Source organism: Macaca mulatta, chromosome 3, assembly GCF_049350105.2.
Source record: "Macaca mulatta isolate MMU2019108-1 chromosome 3, T2T-MMU8v2.0, whole genome shotgun sequence".
In the NCBI taxonomy this organism is placed as follows: domain Eukaryota; kingdom Metazoa; phylum Chordata; class Mammalia; order Primates; family Cercopithecidae; genus Macaca; species Macaca mulatta.
In genome coordinates this window covers 1,283,667-1,300,637 of record NC_133408.1, presented here as the reverse complement: position 1 = coordinate 1,300,637, position 16,971 = coordinate 1,283,667, and the positions used below count along the sequence as shown (strand labels likewise).

Genomic DNA, 16,971 nt, shown 5'->3' with positions numbered 1-16,971 from the left:
GACAACAAGAGGCACCAACTGTGTCAAAGCAGAGGAAATTTTCACAGATTTAAGACCTGCTCCATATGACATGTTAGAATCCCTAATGTTTATGGGAGATTTATGTGAAAAATCAAGCTAACCCCCCAGAGAAACGTATTGACAACCTGCCAGCAGGATTTACTCTACGTTCTACATTTTCAGAGCTCACCTTCTTTCTTCTCTCTACTTTCAGTTTCTTCCTCTTTATTCACACCTGGCATCCGGGAAGGTGCCAGGACAGACTGACTCCCTCCTGGGATAGCCATGTGGTCACTTTCTCCAGACTCAACAAATCCAATTTCCTTTTTGGCCTCCTTGTTGCCCAGACGACATACTTCCTTATTGCTTTTGAAAACATCCTGTATCGTCCGACCAAATAAAGTACCTCCCCGGGGTCGATTCAGGCGGACAGGTCGTTTGTCCGGAGGATGATCACCCCGGGACAGAGGATCCAAATCTTCTGCTGTCTCGTGGCCATGTCTCCTTGGGGAGCGATCCTGATCCTCCTTCCTTTTCATTCCTTTCATTAGGCTGGGAAGTGGTTCCACCTGGGAAACAGCTTCTTCACACCCCTGCCTGACACCTGCTTTGCTAGCCTGGAAAGGTTCGCCCAAAACCGCAGATGACACAGGGAAGCTGCTGAAGCTATTACTAGAACTTCCAAATATTGACTTAGGTCCTCTCTTCTCTTCCTCTACATTTTGGTTTGACAAAGCAGGGGTAAAGGCAGATAATGAATTATTACTACTAACAGGTTTTGAAAAGGTAAAATTTGAATTGGTAGCTGAACTACTTGTTACTTGAGGAAAAGAGAATGGGGCCAGGCCTCCAGGTGCACTACTAATTGGGTGGGAAAACGTGAAAAACCCAGAAGCAATTTGGCTCTGGGTTTTCTCTGGCTCAGATTCAGCCCCCAGTATTGGTTTGAACACTGCATTTTCCAGAGGTTTAAAGCTGAATTCTGTTTTCCCAAAACCAGAGTTCACTATTTCTCCAGCTTCTTGTCCAAAAGCAGAGGTGCTTGGGAAAGCCCCAACACTGGTGGGTGATTTAAAACTAAATCCTGGGTTTCCCAGCACAGATGAACTTGAAGGCCCAGAGGTAGCCACAAAGGTGGAAGTGTGCTCAAGTCCAGAAAAGGGTCCAACACTTGAGGATTGGGTGAACCCTAATGTTTGCACTGAAGAGGAATGACTTACTCCGGAAGACGCTGGAAAGCTGGACACCTGTGAAAATCCCGAGCTCTTCCCAGATAAGGTACTGTTTTGTCCAAAAAGAGAAGGTTGACCAAATCGAAATGGCGACTTAGATGGAAGTGTTCCTACATTACTAGAAGACGCTGAAAAAGCACTAGGCTGCTGCCCACTGAAAGGATTAGTTGGGTTCATCTTCTGTTCCAATTATTAGAAGGTAATAAGTATTACGTGTGCAAAATTAACTGGCTTCCTGAAACAGCCCCGTAGCACTAGGGAGCTCCCCTTCGTCTTCAGAACACGCTGAAAGACAAAAATTCAGATCATCACAGCTATGTTCTGCTACAAGACTAAGAAAAGAATTTTTGAACACTGTCACACTAAAAGATAACTATTTCAAAGGCAGGCAAAGGGCTATTATTTTCCGAGAGCCAACAGGTTATTTTGTTGGAGGGTGGAGTAGAGAGTGGTACAAATAATTACTTTGTTACAGAGATTTAAAGCGTGATCCCTTTAAGATTAAAAGAAAAGAAAGCCGAATAAGAAAAGAAAGCCGACTCTTTTTACTGAGTTAGTAAATTCATGAAAAACCTCCATTGGTAGTAAGAAGATAAATGCTGTTCCACCTTACAGCTTAGAGACGAATTTCTCCTGTCTTCCTCCAATCTCTACAGCCGGAGAACTCAGCGTAACGCTGCCTGGCTTCCCTCGGAGCGGCTGGAGCGCTAACCACTGTCTCACATTCCTTTATCGCGCCCTGGCGACCACCCTCGAGCCGGCTGGAAGGGCGAGGGCGCTGCCACGGAGCTGCGGCCTCTCGGCGGGGACGGCGTGCCGGGGAGCCTAATCTTCCACCCAGCACAGCCCGAAACGGCGGAGGCCGCGCGGTGGGCCCGGGCCGGCCTGGTCACTGTACTGCCCCGGGCTCGCCAGGGGCCGCCGGCGCCGCAACGCTCCGTTAGCGACGATGTGGAGGCCCGGGCGCGCGGACGTGCGCGGGGGAAGGAAACGGCGCCCCCGGCGCCGGCCCAGCCCCCACGCTCACCGTCTAGCCGCAGGACCCCGAGGCCCGCGCTGCCCTCGGGCCCCTCGGAAGGACTAGAGGCGCAAACACAGGCCGCTGCCGCGATACTCAGCGCTGCCCTCCGCGGGCAGGAAACGCCGCGGACCGACTTCCGGTTCGCTCGGCACTACCGTGTTCCGCCCCGCCCGCTGCGATCCGGTTCCGCTCTCCCCAACCGGCTCGGCGGCGGGGCTTCCGGTCGGGAGGGTCCGCCAGCTGTCGCGCCTTTTGCCGGGTCCAGACATCGGTACGTCTGGGCGGGTTTCTAGTCTCCCAAGCGAGAGCGTCGCATTCACCCCCGTCGGTCTGCGGGCGCCCCAGACCCCAGAGGACCTGGCCCCAGCGCTTACCTGTGTCCCCCATTCTGTGCTCCCCATTCCAGCCCGTTCCCTCCTCCGCAGCGTCCCTCCCCGGCCGCGTCCCTCCCCCGCACCCGCCGCGTTCTCGCGCGCCTCGCCCCGCGCGCACAGTGCACCTGTCCCTTCTCTGGGAACCGCTCCTTCCGCTCCGCCCTCCTGGAGTCCCGGCCTGATTCCGCGGCGTCCTTCCATAGCCCCTCGTTGTTGCATCCTCCTTGTGGTAAATGTAAATTACCTTAAGATTTTTCAATCAGTTCCACCAAATAAAGTGATTTGATTGCGTGTGCATGTGTATTTTTACAGAATGTGTTATCACTTGTACTGATTGGTCTTCTCTTACACCTTAACCCCAGGTTCCGTTGCAAACATTTTTAAAGGGCTGGTTATTCTTCGTGAAATGAGTTTGGTGATTAGAAACCTGCAGCGAGTCATCCCCATCAGGAGAGCGCCACTTCGCAGTAAGATCGAGATTGTAAGGAGGATTTTAGGAGTGCAGAAATTTGACCTGGGGATCATCTGTGTTGACAACAAGAATATTCAGCACATTAATAGAATCTACAGAGGTAGAAACGTCCCAACCGATGTGCTTTCTTTTCCATTTCATGAGGTAAAAAAAAAAAAAAAAGGGTTCCTCTTGTCTAGCCTACCTTCCCAGAGTAAATTTCCTGTCTTTTTTTTTTTTCTTTAATTAAGACGGAGTCTTGCTCTGTCACCCAGGCTGGAGTGCAGTGGTGCGATCTCGGCTCACTGCAACCTCCCTGCCTGCTTCAAGTGATTCTTTTGCCTCAGCCTCCCCAGTAGGTGGGACTACAGATGTGGGCCACCACACCTGGCTATTTTTTTTTTTTTTTTTTTTGAGACGGAGTCTTGCTGTGTCGCCCAGGCTGGAATGCAGTGGCGCGATCTCGGCTCACTGCAAGCTCCGCCTTCCGGGTTTACGCCATTCTCCTGCCTCAGCCTCCCAGTAACTGGGACTACAGGCGCCCGCCACCGCGCCCTGCTAGTTTTTTGTATTTGTAGTAGAGACGGGGTTTCACCGTGTTAGCCAGGATGGTCTCGATCTCCTGACCTCGTGATCCGCCCACGTTGGCCTCCCAAAGTGGGTTAATTTTTTTGGGGGGGGGTATTTTTAGTAGAGACAGAAGTTTCACCATGTTGGCCAGGCTGCTCTTCAACTCCTGACCTCAGGTGATCTGCCTGCCTCGGCCTCCCAGAGTGTTGGGATTACAGGCGTGAGCCACGGCGCCCAGCCTAAATTTCCTGTATTAATTATATTATAGGCTAGGCTCTGTGGCGCATATAAGTATATATATTACAGACATGATTTTTAATTTTAATTTTGAAAATTTCCAAATACACACAAAAGTAGAGAGAGCAGTATATTCAGCCTCCACTGATCGATGGCCGTCACCCAGAGGCCACAATTACACCGGTAAGCCAGCAGAAAAAGAAAGGTAACAGCCGGGCATGATGGCTCATGCTGATAATCCCAGCACTTTGGGAGCCCAAGGCAGGTGGATCACCTGAGGTCAGGAGTTCGAGATCAGCCTGGCCAACATGGTGAAACTCTGCCTCTACTAAAAACACAAAAAATTAGCTGGGTGTGTGGGGGGAGGGGCGCAGTGTGCCTGTAATCCTAGCTACCTGGGAGGCTGAGGCAGGAGAATCGCTTGAACCCCTGAGGTGGAGGTTGCAGTGAGCCGAGATCGCACCATTACACTCCAGCCTGGGCAACAAGAGGGAAACTCTGTCTCAGAAAAAAAAAAAAAGAAAAGAAAAAGGTGACTAGCGGCCACCCCCTTCCCCTCCTAATGCTCTCAGTGAATTAAAAGAGAGAAGCAAAGTGCTTCTGCAATATTTTTGCAATTTTAAGCGGGATTCGTTAATGAATATGTGCACATTGGAAAAATCAAAACAACACTGAAAGTAACAGACTGGGGTAAATATTTCCAACAGACTCGATGTGATAGCAGTCAGGTTATTATCTACATTCTGTACGTGACTTCATTCAAGGCTTCCCACATTGTAGCAGCAGGAATTGGAGCAATCCTTTGGGAAAGCAACTTGGCAAATCTACTCCAAGAGCATTTCAAACAGACGTATCCTTTAGTCCAGTAGTGACACACCCAAGACAATAAACCAAAAGACAGAAGAGGCAGGGTACAGTGGCTCACGCCTGTAATCCCAGCACTTTGGGAGGCCGAGGTGGGTGGGTCATGATGTCAGGAGTTCGAGACCATCCTGGCCAACATGGTGAAACCCCGTCTCTACTAAAAATACAAAAAAAGTTAGCTGGGCTTGGTGGCACGTGCCTGTAATCCCAGCTACTCGGGAGGCTGAGGCAGGAAAATCGCTTGAACCAGGGAGTCGGAGGTTGCAGTGAACTGAGATCACGCCACTATACTCCAGCCTGGCAACAGAGAGAGACTCCGTCTCAAAGGAAAAAAAAAAAAAAGAAAATACTGAATCATGTAAAAATGTCTTAAAATGTTAATTTATTGGCTGGGCCTATAATCCTAGCACTTTGGGAAGCTAAGGTGGGAGGATCACTTGAGCCCAGGAGTTCAAGACCAGTCTGGGCAACATAGTCAAACCTTGTTTCTACAAAAAATAAAAACAACAATTAGCTGGGCATGGTGGTGTGCAAACCTGTAGTCCCAGCTACTCAGGAGGCTGAGGTGAGAGGATCGCCTGAGCTCAAGAAACTGAGGCTGCAGTGAGCCAAGATTGCACCTCTGCACTCCATCCACCCTGGGCCGCAGAGTGAGACCCTGTCCCAAAAAAAGAAAAGTTACTGTTTTCTGTAATAGGAAAATAAAAGGAGCACCCTAAATATCCAGCCATAGGTGACTGACTTAGTGTGAACAGTCCTTAACTAAGTGGGCTGGTCTTTATAGTCTTTATGTGGAAAATGTGAAAGACTCTTTAGGACAAAATACCAAGTAGAAAGAACAGAAATGTACAATCGTGTTCATGTGATGGTTTAACTCTGTAGAGGTTGTGGATCTGTGTGATTCTGCATTGGGAGGGATGAAAGAAATGAAAAGCCATATGACAAGGTGATATCAACCTAAACAACAAACAGGTTTTTAAATAAAAGGATGTTTATTTGGGATAGAGCATTGCAGTGAAAATACACATACCACATGCCATAGTAGACTGTGCATATTCAAGGAGGTAAAGGAAGGCAAAGGTTTTTTTTTTTCTTTTCTTTTTTTTTTTTTTGAGACGGAATCTTGCTCTGTCTGTCACCCAGGCTGGAGTGCAATCTCGGCTCACTGCAACCTCCACCTCTCAGGTTCAAGCGATTCTCCTGCCTCAGCCTCCTGAGTAGCTGGGATTACAGGCGCCCGCCATCACATCTGGCTAATTTTTTTTTTTTTTTTTTTGTATTTTTAGTAAAGTCAGGGTTTCACCATGTTGGCCAAGCTGGTCTAGAACTCCTGACCTCAGGTGATCTACCCGCCTCTGCCTTCCAAAGTGTTGGGATTATAGGCGTGGGTCACTGAGCCCGGCCTGGCAAAGGGTTTTAAAGGAAAAAATAATTGTTTTGAGATAATGGTCCTTGGTTACAAAGATCAATAACAAGGTTAATGCCCGTCCAAGGTTGGACAGGCAGTTGCTAGGCTGATTATCCTTACAGAAGTTCTGTGTGTGTGTAAGGTTGTCAGGTTGTCATAGCCTTTGTGCAAGGTTGCATTGTGTGTGTGTGTGTGTAAAGTTGTTATAGCCTTTGTGCAAGGTTGCATTTTGTGTTTGTGTAAGGTTGTCATGGCCTTTGTTGCAGTTTTTGCAGTCTTTACTGACAGTTTTTGTTATCAGGTATGAAAGTATGAGAATCCTCTCTTCATAGCTTTCCCTAGTTCTATTTGTCAGGTTTTTTGATTTGTTTGTATAACCCTAATGGCTCTATTTTGATTCTGACAACTTCCTTTTTTTTTTTTTTTTTGAGACGGAGTCTTGCTCTGTCAGCCAGACTGGAGTGCAATGGCGCAGTGTAGGGGCTCACTGCAACCTCTGCCTCCCAGGTTCAAGCGATTCTCCTGCCTCAGCCTCCCGAGTAGCTGGGTTAAGGCATGTGCCATCACACCTGGCTAATTTTTGTATTTTTAGTAGAGACGGGGTTTCACCATGTTGGTCAGGCTGGTGTCAAACCCCTGACCTCGTGATCTGCCCACCTCGGCCTCCCAAAGTGCTGGGATTACAGGTATGAACCACCACGCCTGGCTATTCTGACGATTTTCACAATGGAAACAATTCAGGGCACTTGTGTACAGTTGGCTGGGCAACCCACCCTGCCACAGACCCAGCTGCTACCCTGGCCTTAGACATGCAGCTTTCGAGTGATTTGGGTGGCTGGCACAGTGGCTCACGCCTGTAATCCCAGCACTCAGGGAGGCCGAGGCAGGCAGACCACCTGAGGTCAGGAGTTCGAGACTAGCCTGACCCATGAAACACCATCTCTACTAAAAATACAAAAATTAGGCCAGGCGCGGTGGCTCATGCCTATAATCCCAGCAGTTTGGGAGGCCAAGGCGGGTGGATCACCTGAGGTCGGGAGTTTGAGACCAGCCTGACCAACATGGAGAAACCCAGTCTCTACTAAAAATACAAAATTAGCCGAGCGTGACGGCGCATACCTGTAGTCCCACCTACTCGCTAGGCTGAGGCAGGAGAATCGCTTGAACCCAGGAGGTGGACACTCCAGCCTGGGCAACAAGAGCAAAACTCCGTCTCAAAAAAATAAATAAATAACAAAAATAAACTGGGCACGGTGGCATGCGCCTGTAATCCCAGCTACTCAGGAGACTGAGACAGGAGAATCGCTTGAACCCAGGAGGCAGAGGTTGCAGCGAGCCAAGATTGTGCCATTCCACTGCAGCCTGGGCAACAAGAGCGAAACTCCGTCTCAAAAAAAAAAAAAAAAAAAGTGATTTGGTCAGAGAGCAAGTGCTTATTTGCCTTGGGAATAACCAGGATGAAACCTGTCAACCTGTGGTTGGGTTACGATTCCTGTTCTCTAAGTCTGCATTTCCTCATTTTTTAGCATCTGAAAGCTGGTGAATTTCCCCTGCCTGAATTTCCAGATGACTACAATTTGGGAGACATTTTCCTAGGGGTGGAGTATATCTTCCATCAGTGTAAAGAAGATGAAGATTACAATGACGTCCTGACTGTAAGCGGGGATGCTGAAATCATATAACCTGGCGCATGGAACATGGGCCATACAAAGGGGTCGAGATCACAGCCCTGCATCCTGTGTGTCCATGGGTACCATAAGGGCCACTGGGGGAAGAACCTGTAAGCAGGGTGTGAGGAGCACCCAGGCTGGGTAGGAACTGCATGCCTCATGTGACAGTTGGAGGAGAGAGAGAACATGCTGTGAAAACACAGAAGCTCCCAGAGAAGCCTTCTCAGCTTTTATCTCTGGAATACAGCAGACTATGTTGAGCTAACCCAGACCTGCTGGATCAGCTTCTTTCTGAGCTGCCAGAAGTACAGAGGTTGGAGCCTCCACCACCTTCCAGATCTGTTTCTCCTCAGTGTAATCCGCCTATGGGTTCTTCCTGCCCACTGAACAGACAAAACCAATTCACTGAGACCGTTGTATTGCAGTAGAGAAAGAGTTTAACACAGAGCTAGCCAAGTGGAAAGACGAGTTATTATTCAATCTTCCAGAGAACTCAGAGGCTAGGGTTTTCATGGGCAATTTGGCAGGCAGGGACTAGGGAATGGGTGCTGCTGATTGGTTGGGGACAGACCATGGGATATAAATGATTTTTGTCCGCTGAGTCCACCTCTGGGTGGAGCCACAGAATCAGCTGAGTCATGAGTCTCAGGTCCAGGTGGAGTCTGTAGGTTGCCAGCACTCAAAAGTCTGAAAAACGTCCCAAAAGACCATTCTTAGGTTCTACTATTGACGTTATCTTATTGGGGAGCAATTGGGGCAGTCACAAATCTTGTGACCTCTGGCTGCATGACTCCTGAGCAGCAAGGAATCAGAGCAAGGCAAGCTGGGGAAGAAGAGCTGCTGGCTGGCTCTCCTCAGGACACCTACATCTGAGCAGAATTCAGGCCCCTCCCATTGTCCTCATCTTGTGGCCCTTCACTAGCTTTACAGAGGTGGTTTCGGTCCTGAGCAAGGAGGGGATTCGTTTTAGGGAGGGATGATTACTATTCCTGATTCAAAGTTAAACTCTAGATTAAATTCCTCCCATAGTTAACTTGGCCTGTACCCAGGACTGAGTGGGGACAGCCAACCTGTGAGACTAGAAGCGAGGTGGAGTCAGCCACGCAAGTTAAACTCTAGATTAAATTCCTCCTGTGGTTAGCTCGGCCTGTGCCCAGGACTGAGATGGAGTCAGCTGTGCCAGACTTCTCTCACTGTCATCATCTTTGCACAGGTGGTTTCAGCAGCTTGATGCCAAAAAAAAAAAAACCAAAAGGTATTCTGAAAAGCCATGTATGAGTGAATCATACTTGACTTGGCCTCCTTTGACTGAACAGCCGTGCCCTGAGTCGTCCTTGGGGATCCAAGTGCATGTGTGTGGTTTGAAGCAGAGCTTCCCAGCCAGACCCAGCGGGAAAGGCTGGGACGGCCACACAGGAACCTGGGCTGGGCGCCAACTGCTCCCCCCAGACCTGGGTGGGACGTGCCCGCCACACATACCCTGCTGGCGAAGGGGAAGCTTCTGAGAGTGACAGGAAGTGGCCCAGCCCGAGATTCAGCCCTGGGATCTCTGTGGCCAGCAACTGTGGGGGGCATGAGGACATCTGCTTCCATTTTCCCCAAACCTCCTGAGATTCTGTTCCCTGGTCTGCCCCTGGCATTTCTTCCTCGGGCCCAGAGCCCTCTCCGTGGGGCTCCCTATTAACCTGAATGGAGGGCCAGTCCACTATCCCAGGACTTCATCATCATGGCCACAGGCCAGGACAGCTCTGCTCAGGGCTGGCTCTCAGCTGCACCCTCCATGTACCCTGCTTTGTCCTTCATGTCTCCAGGCGCCTCACACCAGCCCCAAGGATACCCACCTCCCAGGTCTCCCTCCTCCCTCCACCCAAATCCCAGGGGAGTACTACTGCTGTGGCCCATGTGGCTCCATAAGCCCCCTTGGTGCTGTGCCTGCTCAGGGTCCACAGGCCCTCCCTCCTCTTCCTCCTCCCCCAGCTCTGGGCTCCATCTGGGTGCCCCTCCCCTGTGGGCTTTAATCCAGCCCTGTCTCCAGGAGGACATGGTAAATGTGGGTCTTCCCGAGTCACCAGCAGTTGCACCTCCCTTCCCCTGTGCCTTCATACCTCTTCTCCACTCCCCGTGCTGCCTGTGCACCAAAGCTCTACCCACAGTGTTCAGTAAAATCAGGGGCCACTGGAGGCCCCGCCCTCTAACTGGGGCACTGCCCCTCCTAGGGGTTGGGCCTGGGGTGTGGACTGTGCCCTTGCCTCGTACCTCTTAGGGCAGGGAGGCCACCCCGGCCAGTGCCCCACTACCCCCCAACCTTGCGGCACCCACCCCTCCTCACTTCTTCATAATCCACCCTCCTTGTCCGTTACTCCTGTGGCTGGACAGCTGCATCCTGGGGGCCCTCCCCAGCACGGTGCGGCCGAACAGCACTCCACATTGACTAAAGAGTCTGAAAGGGGCTTGCCTGCTTTCCCTTTTAGATGGAAGGGAGCTGAGGCCGAGTGCCTGTGATTCCTGCGCGGGGGTCTCACAGCAGCCCTGGGGTCCTGCAGCCATGCACCAAGAGCAGCCTGTGGCCCTGGGGTGTCCCTGAAGGGGCAGCTTCCTGTGGGGTCATCCTCTGAGCCGGTTTGAAATTATTCTGACAGATGACGGCCACCCACGGACTCTGTCACTTGCTGGGCTTCACACACAGCACGGAGGCGGAGTGGCAACAGGTAAGGAGCCCATCCTCCCGCTACCCAGGGGGTGTGTGGGGGAAGGAGGCTGCCCCAGGCCCCTGCCAGCCCCCACCCTCCATCCTGACCACCCCCGCAGAAACTGGACCTCAGACCTGCCCTTGGAAAAATGACTCAGATGCTTGCTTTCAACACGGGGCTCCCCAGATACTTCCAGCTGAATGTGTTCACTAAGAAAAGCGGTCTGTGTGCGAGGCCGAGAGCCACAGCTGACACTAGCAAGTGGTGCTTGGTCAAAAACGTCCAGTCAGCTAGAGACTAGGCCAGACCCGGGGCGGGGCGGGAGCTCTGCACTAAGTGAACTCAAGGTTGGTTTCCCCCAGGCCCAGGCGCTCTGTCTACAGAGGCCCACGCGGGCTGCGGTCCACGTGGTTAACACGCACACAATCCTGTGTTGGCGAGCAAACCATCCGCTTCTGTGAAAGTCATGAAAAACCTTTTTCATTAAAAAAAGAAAAAGTTCGCTGGGGGCAGTGGCTCACGCTGGTAATCCCAGCACTTTGGGAGGCCGAGGAGGGTGGATCACTTGAGGTCAGGAGTTCGGGATCAGCCTGGCCAACATGGTGAAACCCTGTCTCTACTAAAAATACAATAATTAGCCGGGCGTGGTGGCGGGCGCCTGTAATCCCAGCTACTCCGGAGGCTGAGGCAGGCGAATCGCTTGAACCCAGGAGGCGGAGGTTGCAGTGAGCGCTCCTCCCCCTCCCCCCTTCCCCCTCCCGCGCTCCCCTTCCCTCTCGCAGCCCCGCTTCTTCTCCCAGCCTGTGGGCACTCGCTGAGCTCAGGTCCTGGTTAAGATGCCAGGAGGCGGGTCCCGCCCTTCGGCCTGAGCTAGAGCCGCGCGGGCGGCCAGGTTCCCCCAAACCCTGTGGGAGGGGCGTCCCGAGGAGGCGACCCCTGAGAGTGGGGCGCGGACCCCTTCCCTGGGGAGGGCCCAGCGCGCTTCGTTCCTTCCAGATGTTCCAGAAGGAGAAGGCGGTGCTGGACGAGCTGGGCCGACGCACTGGGACCCGGCTGCAGCCCCTGACCCGGGACCTCTTCGGAGGGAGCTGAAAGCAGGACGGGGCAGGGGTGGGGGCTGCGGGGAGCCGGGGTCCCACACAGATAAATAACAAATGAATATACGGGGGGAACTTCCTCTCATTTCTTTCACAGCACGTCGGGTATTTTTCATAATTGTAAATAAGACGGTTCCGAGCCGTGGCATCGAGAGGGCGTCCGGAGTTCCGGGAACGCGTGGCCCCCGCCTGGGAGCACCACGCAGCGCTCGCCTCTTACCCGTCCCTGCCCGGAGCCTGCGCCCTTCCCGGGGGTCCCTGCCCGGAGCCTGCGCCCTTCCCGGGGGTCCCTGCCCGGAGCCTGCGCCCTTCCCGGGGGTCCCTGCCCGGAGCCTGCGCCCTTCCCGGGGGTCCCTGCCCGGAGCCTGCGCCCTTCCCGGGGGTCCCTGCCCGGAGCCTGCGCCCTTCCCGGGGGTCCCTGCCCGGAGCCTGCGCCCTTCCCGGGGGTCCCTGCCCGGAGCCTGCGCCCTTCCCGGGGGTCCCTGCCCGGAGCCTGCGTCCTTCCCGGGGGTCCCTGCCTGGAGCCTGCGCCCCCGGAGAGGAAGGGGCTCGAGGGGTTTGGGTCCCGCAGCCCGTCCTTCCATAGAAAAGGCTCTTGCGTCAGTATTTCCTGCTTTACCTCCTGAGTATTCGGATATTCGAGTAAACCTTGGCGTTTCAGCGCCAGCGCACGCGACTTCATCAGGGCAGCGCGTCGCAAGGGCGCTGGTTCCCCCGGGCCTCCCGACCCGGCCCCCTGGCCACCGACACCGCTCTAGCCGGGCCATGGGGAGGCCTCGGAGCAGCACCTCAGAGACCCTCGTGAGCCCTAAAATCTGGGGCTACTATTCTGATCATCTGTTTGTCCTGTAAAATGATTTAGGGTCATGAAAATGCCTTTCCACTGGACTTGCGTCCTGTCTTAGCCTGGACTTGTCCCCTTAGGAACACAGGCCAGGACCCTCTGTTCCTGAAGTCGCTGCACCACCGCGCCCTTCCATGGAGAGCGTTCTGTTTACCGTGGAACTAGCTTAATGTCGAAAAAGTACTGGTGAAAATAGAAAACAGAGTCAGCTTTAATCCAAGCTTGTAACAAGAGCACACAGTTGGGATTCACATTCAAAAGCCCTTAAGAGACTGAGAGGCCTGGAGACCTGCCAGCTGTGGGCGGGATTTTGGAGGTTCCTGTTTACTGTTAGAACCCAGCCCCAGGAGCCTCTGTTCACATCCTGGGGCGCTCAGGGCTTCTTGGGAATTCCTGGGGGCTGAGGACGTGGGGGTCTGGCTTTACTGGGTAGTGCCCAGACACGACTGCAGAGCTGGGCCACTAGTGCCCCCAGCAGCCCATAGCCAGTGACCCTGGGGCCCAGACCCAGCCTGGGTGGTCCCAGCCCTCTGGTGGACAGGGTCTCTGATGTGTGCTGGGGCTGCCATGTGTCCCACCGTCAATGAGGCTATCTCTTCATCTATTTTTTCTTTTTTCTTTTTTTTTTTTGGAGACAGAGTCTTGCTCTGTCGCCCAGGCTGGAGTGCAGTGGCCGGATCTCAGCTCACTGCAAGCTCCGCCTCCTGGGTTCATGCCATTCTCCTGCCTCAGCCTCCGGAGTAGCTGGGACTACAGGCGCTCGCCACCTCGCCCGGCTAGTTTTTTGTATTTTTTAGTAGAGACGGGGTTTCACCGGGTTAGCCAGGATGGTCTTGATCTCCTGACCTCGTGATCCGCCCGTCTCGGCCTCCCAAAGTGCTGGGATTACAGGCTTGAGCCACCGCACCCGGCCTTTCTTTTTTTGAGACATAGTCTTACTCTGTCGCCCAGGCTGGAGTGCAGTGGCATGATTTCTGACTGCAACCTCTGCCTCCCAGGTTCAAACGATTCTCCTGCCTCAGCCTCCCGAGTAGCTGGGACTACAGGCGTGTACCACCACGCCCAGCAAACTTTTTGTTGTTGTTGTATTTTTAGTAGAGACAGGGTTTCACTATGTTGGCCAGGATGGTCTTGATCTCCTGACCTCATGACCCACCTGCCTCAGCCTCCCAAAGTGCTGGGATTACAGGCGTGAGCCACTGCACCCGGCCTCTCTCTTCATCCCCTCTGCTGTAAGGGACTGCTTGTGTCTTCTGCCCTTTTTACTGGTTTTTCTTTTTTTTGATTTGGAGGTATTACTGGTTGGAAGTATTTATATGTATTATTGAACACAACCCTGGTTTTTTTAGTTTTGTTTTGTTTTTGAGACAGAGTCTCGCTCTGTTGCCCAGGCTGGAGTGCAGTGGCATGATTTCAGCTGACTGCAACTTCTGCCTCCTGGGTTCATGCTATTCTCCTGCCTCAGCCTCCCGAGTAGCTGGGACTACAGGTGCCCGCCACCACGTCTGGCTAATATTTTTGTATTTTTAGTAGAGACAGGGTTTCACCGTGTTATCTAGGATGGTCTCCATCTCCTGACCTCGTGATCCGCCTACCTTGGCCTCCCAAAGTGCTGGGATTATAGGCGTGAGCCACCGTGCTTGGCCTGTTTTGTTTTTGAGATAGAGTCTTGCTTTGTTGCCCAGGCTGGAGTGCAGAGGTGCAATCTCAGCTCATTGTACCCTCTGCCTCCTGGGCTCAAGCCATTCTCCTGCCTCAGCCTCCCAAGCAGCTGGGACTATAAGTGTGCACCACTATGCCCGGCTAATTTTTGTGTTTTTGTAGAGACAGGGTTTCTCTGTGTTGACCAGGCTAGGCTTGAACTCCTGACCTCAAGTAATCTGCCCACCTCAGCCTCCCAAAGTGCTGGGATTACAGGTGTGAGCCACCACACCGTGCCCAGCTCAATCATGTTTTTTTTTTTTTTTTGGAGTGATTCTCCTGCCTCAGCCTCCCAGGTAGCTTGTACTACAGGTGTGTGCCACCACGCCTGGCTAATTTTTGTATTTTTTAGTAGAGACAGGGTTTCACTATGTTGGCCAGGCTGGGCTCAAATTCCTGAACTCAAGTGATCGATCCACCTGGGCCTCCCAAAGCGCTGGCATTATAGGTGTGAGCCACCGTGCCTGGCCCCAACCCTTTCTTTCTTTAGGGAATGTGAGCAAATGCCCTACTGACCTAAACCTGAGGAAGAGCCGCCCGTGGCCCAGGCAGCAGTAGCATCACCTCTTACCCATGCAGGGCAGTGTCCTACTCTAGGAACTTGGGAGTTGGGAGTGGGGGCTCACGGGTCACCACTGCCCAGACTGTCCCCAGTCACACTGTCCTGATTCTGGACCCTCTTGCAAGCCACAGGATCATCAGAGCAGGTCCCTCCTCATCCTTCTGCTCCCGGAGTCACCCAGCCCTTCACCTTCTGTATGTGTCCCAGATTCAGCTCCTTGCGTGCCAGAAAGAATCTGGATTCTTGACTGGAGTTGCATTAAATCTGCAGATCTGCTGGCCCCGTGGGGGCTCTGACCCATGCGTATGTGCTGCCTTGGTCCCTGGGTCATCTTCAACCTCTCTCAATGAGTGTCACCCACCTTATCAGGTGTACAGGTGTGTACAGTATGCCCTGAACCCCCACCTACCACCCCCCGCCCCGCTCTCCTGACCACAGGCAAGGAGGTGTGGCCATGAGAAGCTCCCACTCCTAACTACCAGGTACCAGGCACCCAGACCCCCAAACCCCTGCCAAGCAGCCCAAGTCCACTTTCAGGGCCTGCTCTGAGCTCTTCAGCCCACCCAGGGGGACCAAGGTGGACGAAGGGGGGACTGCATATGGGGGTGAACTCATCCCCTGCCCCACCCTCAGGTGTGACCCCACCCCTCCTGCAGGCCAGTCAAGGCTAAGCCAGCCCAGCTGTGCCCTAACCGGACACTCGGGACGCCAGAGCCCTTCATCCCTGTGAACCCAGCAAGACCAGGCCATCCAAAGACCACCACTTCCTGTGACATTTCTTCCCTCTGTTGTATGAAAAATTCGGTTGAGAAATATTTAATAGAAGGAAAGAGAAATGCCATGCTAGAAAGTCACTCTGAAAAGAGGAAACGGAGTCAGAGCTTTGGTTTGAGTTTTTAACGGGAGCACAGAGTCTCCGGAATCACCTTCAAGAGGCAGGAAAAGATGGTTTTGAGAGAAGTGAGTGTTACTGCCAGTAGCTGTGCTGGGCTCTTTGGTGCTCACACCCGTCCATCCATGTGGGCACCACGTGGCTCTCCCTGGGGAGCTCTGAGGCCGGGTCAGCCAGAGCGGAGGCCCCTGCAGCTCAGTGGCAACTCTGGCCATCCTGTCTCCTACCTGCAAACTTTCAAGGATGGAAGCACGGGGACAGGGTTCCTCCTTGTGCGGAACTTCGGGAATGAAGGAATCTGTGCTAATGGGAGGTGAATGAAAGCTTATATAAATACTTAAAAATATGTAAATAACATTAAAAGAGCAAAGAAACATAATTGCACCCAATAAAAAAAGTAACAAAAAAAGTAAAGAAAAGAAATAGTCAAGGTAGCCTATCCACATGGTAAGAAATCCCAGAGCACAGAAGGAAACTGAACTGAGGACAGGAAGCCGCCCCTCCACTGCCCAGCACTCACCTTTGCTTTACAGGAACGAGAGCGGTCGGTGCAAACCAGCACGTAGAGATCTCTGCATTTATAGCATTAGCACTCTCCGTTTGTTTGTTTTTTAAACTCAAAAGGGATCACGTGACACACAGCTTGCTTCTTTCACTTTTTTGTTTTATTTTTTGAGACAGGGGCTTGCTCTGTGGTCCAGGCTAGAGTGCCGTGGTTCCATCACAGCTCACTGCAGCTTCTAACTCCTGGGCTCAAGCAATCCTCCCATCTCAGCCCCCAGAACCGCTGAGATCACAGGTGCATATCACCACACCTGACTAGTTTTTTTAATTTACTTTTTGTAGAGACGGGGTCTTGTTATGTGACCCAGGCTGGTCTTGAATTCCTGAGCTCAAGTGATCCTCCTGCCTCAGCCTCTGAAATGCTGGGACTACAGGCATTGAACCATGCACCGCTACTTCTTTAGTGGGAGTCTGCTCCACAGCTGTGATAAACGGGTGTCCCTAGTTACTAAATTTGACTTTGTGGTATTTTTCCCATCAGGATGTTTACATTCCATGTGGCTAAAGCTATTGATCTTCCCGATTCTGGCTTCTGAGCTGAGGTTTTCTTAAACTCTTTCTGGATGAAATCTTTATTTCAGGATCATTAGTCTGGTAGTGTCCACGGCCTCAACTTTACCTCCGTGATGGAAGAGGGGGACCTGAGGCTCCCAGGTGGGCCGGCGCCACACTACAGGAAAGGAAGGGTCCCTGGGAGGGGCTGCTGCCCTGCGCGGGTTCACAGGCCCCTCACTGCAGGGGTCCCAGAGCAAGGGATGCCCCCTGGAATGGCCCTGTGGCCAGAAAGCGAGCCT

At 52.6% G+C, this 16,971-nt stretch overlaps 2 protein-coding genes across 26 annotated transcripts in view; one reads left to right on the top strand and one right to left on the bottom strand.

Annotated features, from left to right (window-relative positions):
- Window positions 1-3,076, bottom strand: part of MCM3AP (minichromosome maintenance complex component 3 associated protein) — a 53,977-nt gene extending 50,901 nt beyond the window's left edge. For 4 of the 11 annotated variants that reach the window (XR_013414721.1, XM_001118009.5, XM_077995267.1 and 1 more), the window contains exons 1-2: window positions 1,841-2,379; window positions 191-1,517 (exon numbers count right to left, since the gene is read on the bottom strand). Coding sequence is in view for 8 of the 11 variants with exons in the window: in XM_001118009.5 (XP_001118009.3) it covers window positions 191-1,409 (1,219 nt within the window). In the remaining 3 variants the exon portion in view is untranslated. Of the gene's footprint in view, window positions 1-190; window positions 1,518-1,840; window positions 2,380-2,627; window positions 2,726-2,752 lie in introns of those variants that run through there. The other 7 variants (XR_013414722.1, XR_013414723.1, XM_015132675.3 and 4 more) reach the window with 4 other exon arrangements.
- YBEY (ybeY metalloendoribonuclease) overlaps window positions 2,440-16,971 on the top strand; it is a 31,689-nt gene continuing 17,157 nt past the window's right edge. For 2 of the 15 annotated variants that reach the window (XR_013414720.1, XM_077995250.1), the window contains exons 1-4: window positions 2,440-2,524; window positions 2,990-3,243; window positions 7,684-7,812; window positions 10,467-10,535. Coding sequence is in view for 13 of the 15 variants with exons in the window: in XM_077995250.1 (XP_077851376.1) it covers window positions 3,034-3,243; window positions 7,684-7,812; window positions 10,467-10,535 (408 nt within the window). In the remaining 2 variants the exon portion in view is untranslated. 15 annotated transcript variants of the gene reach the window in all.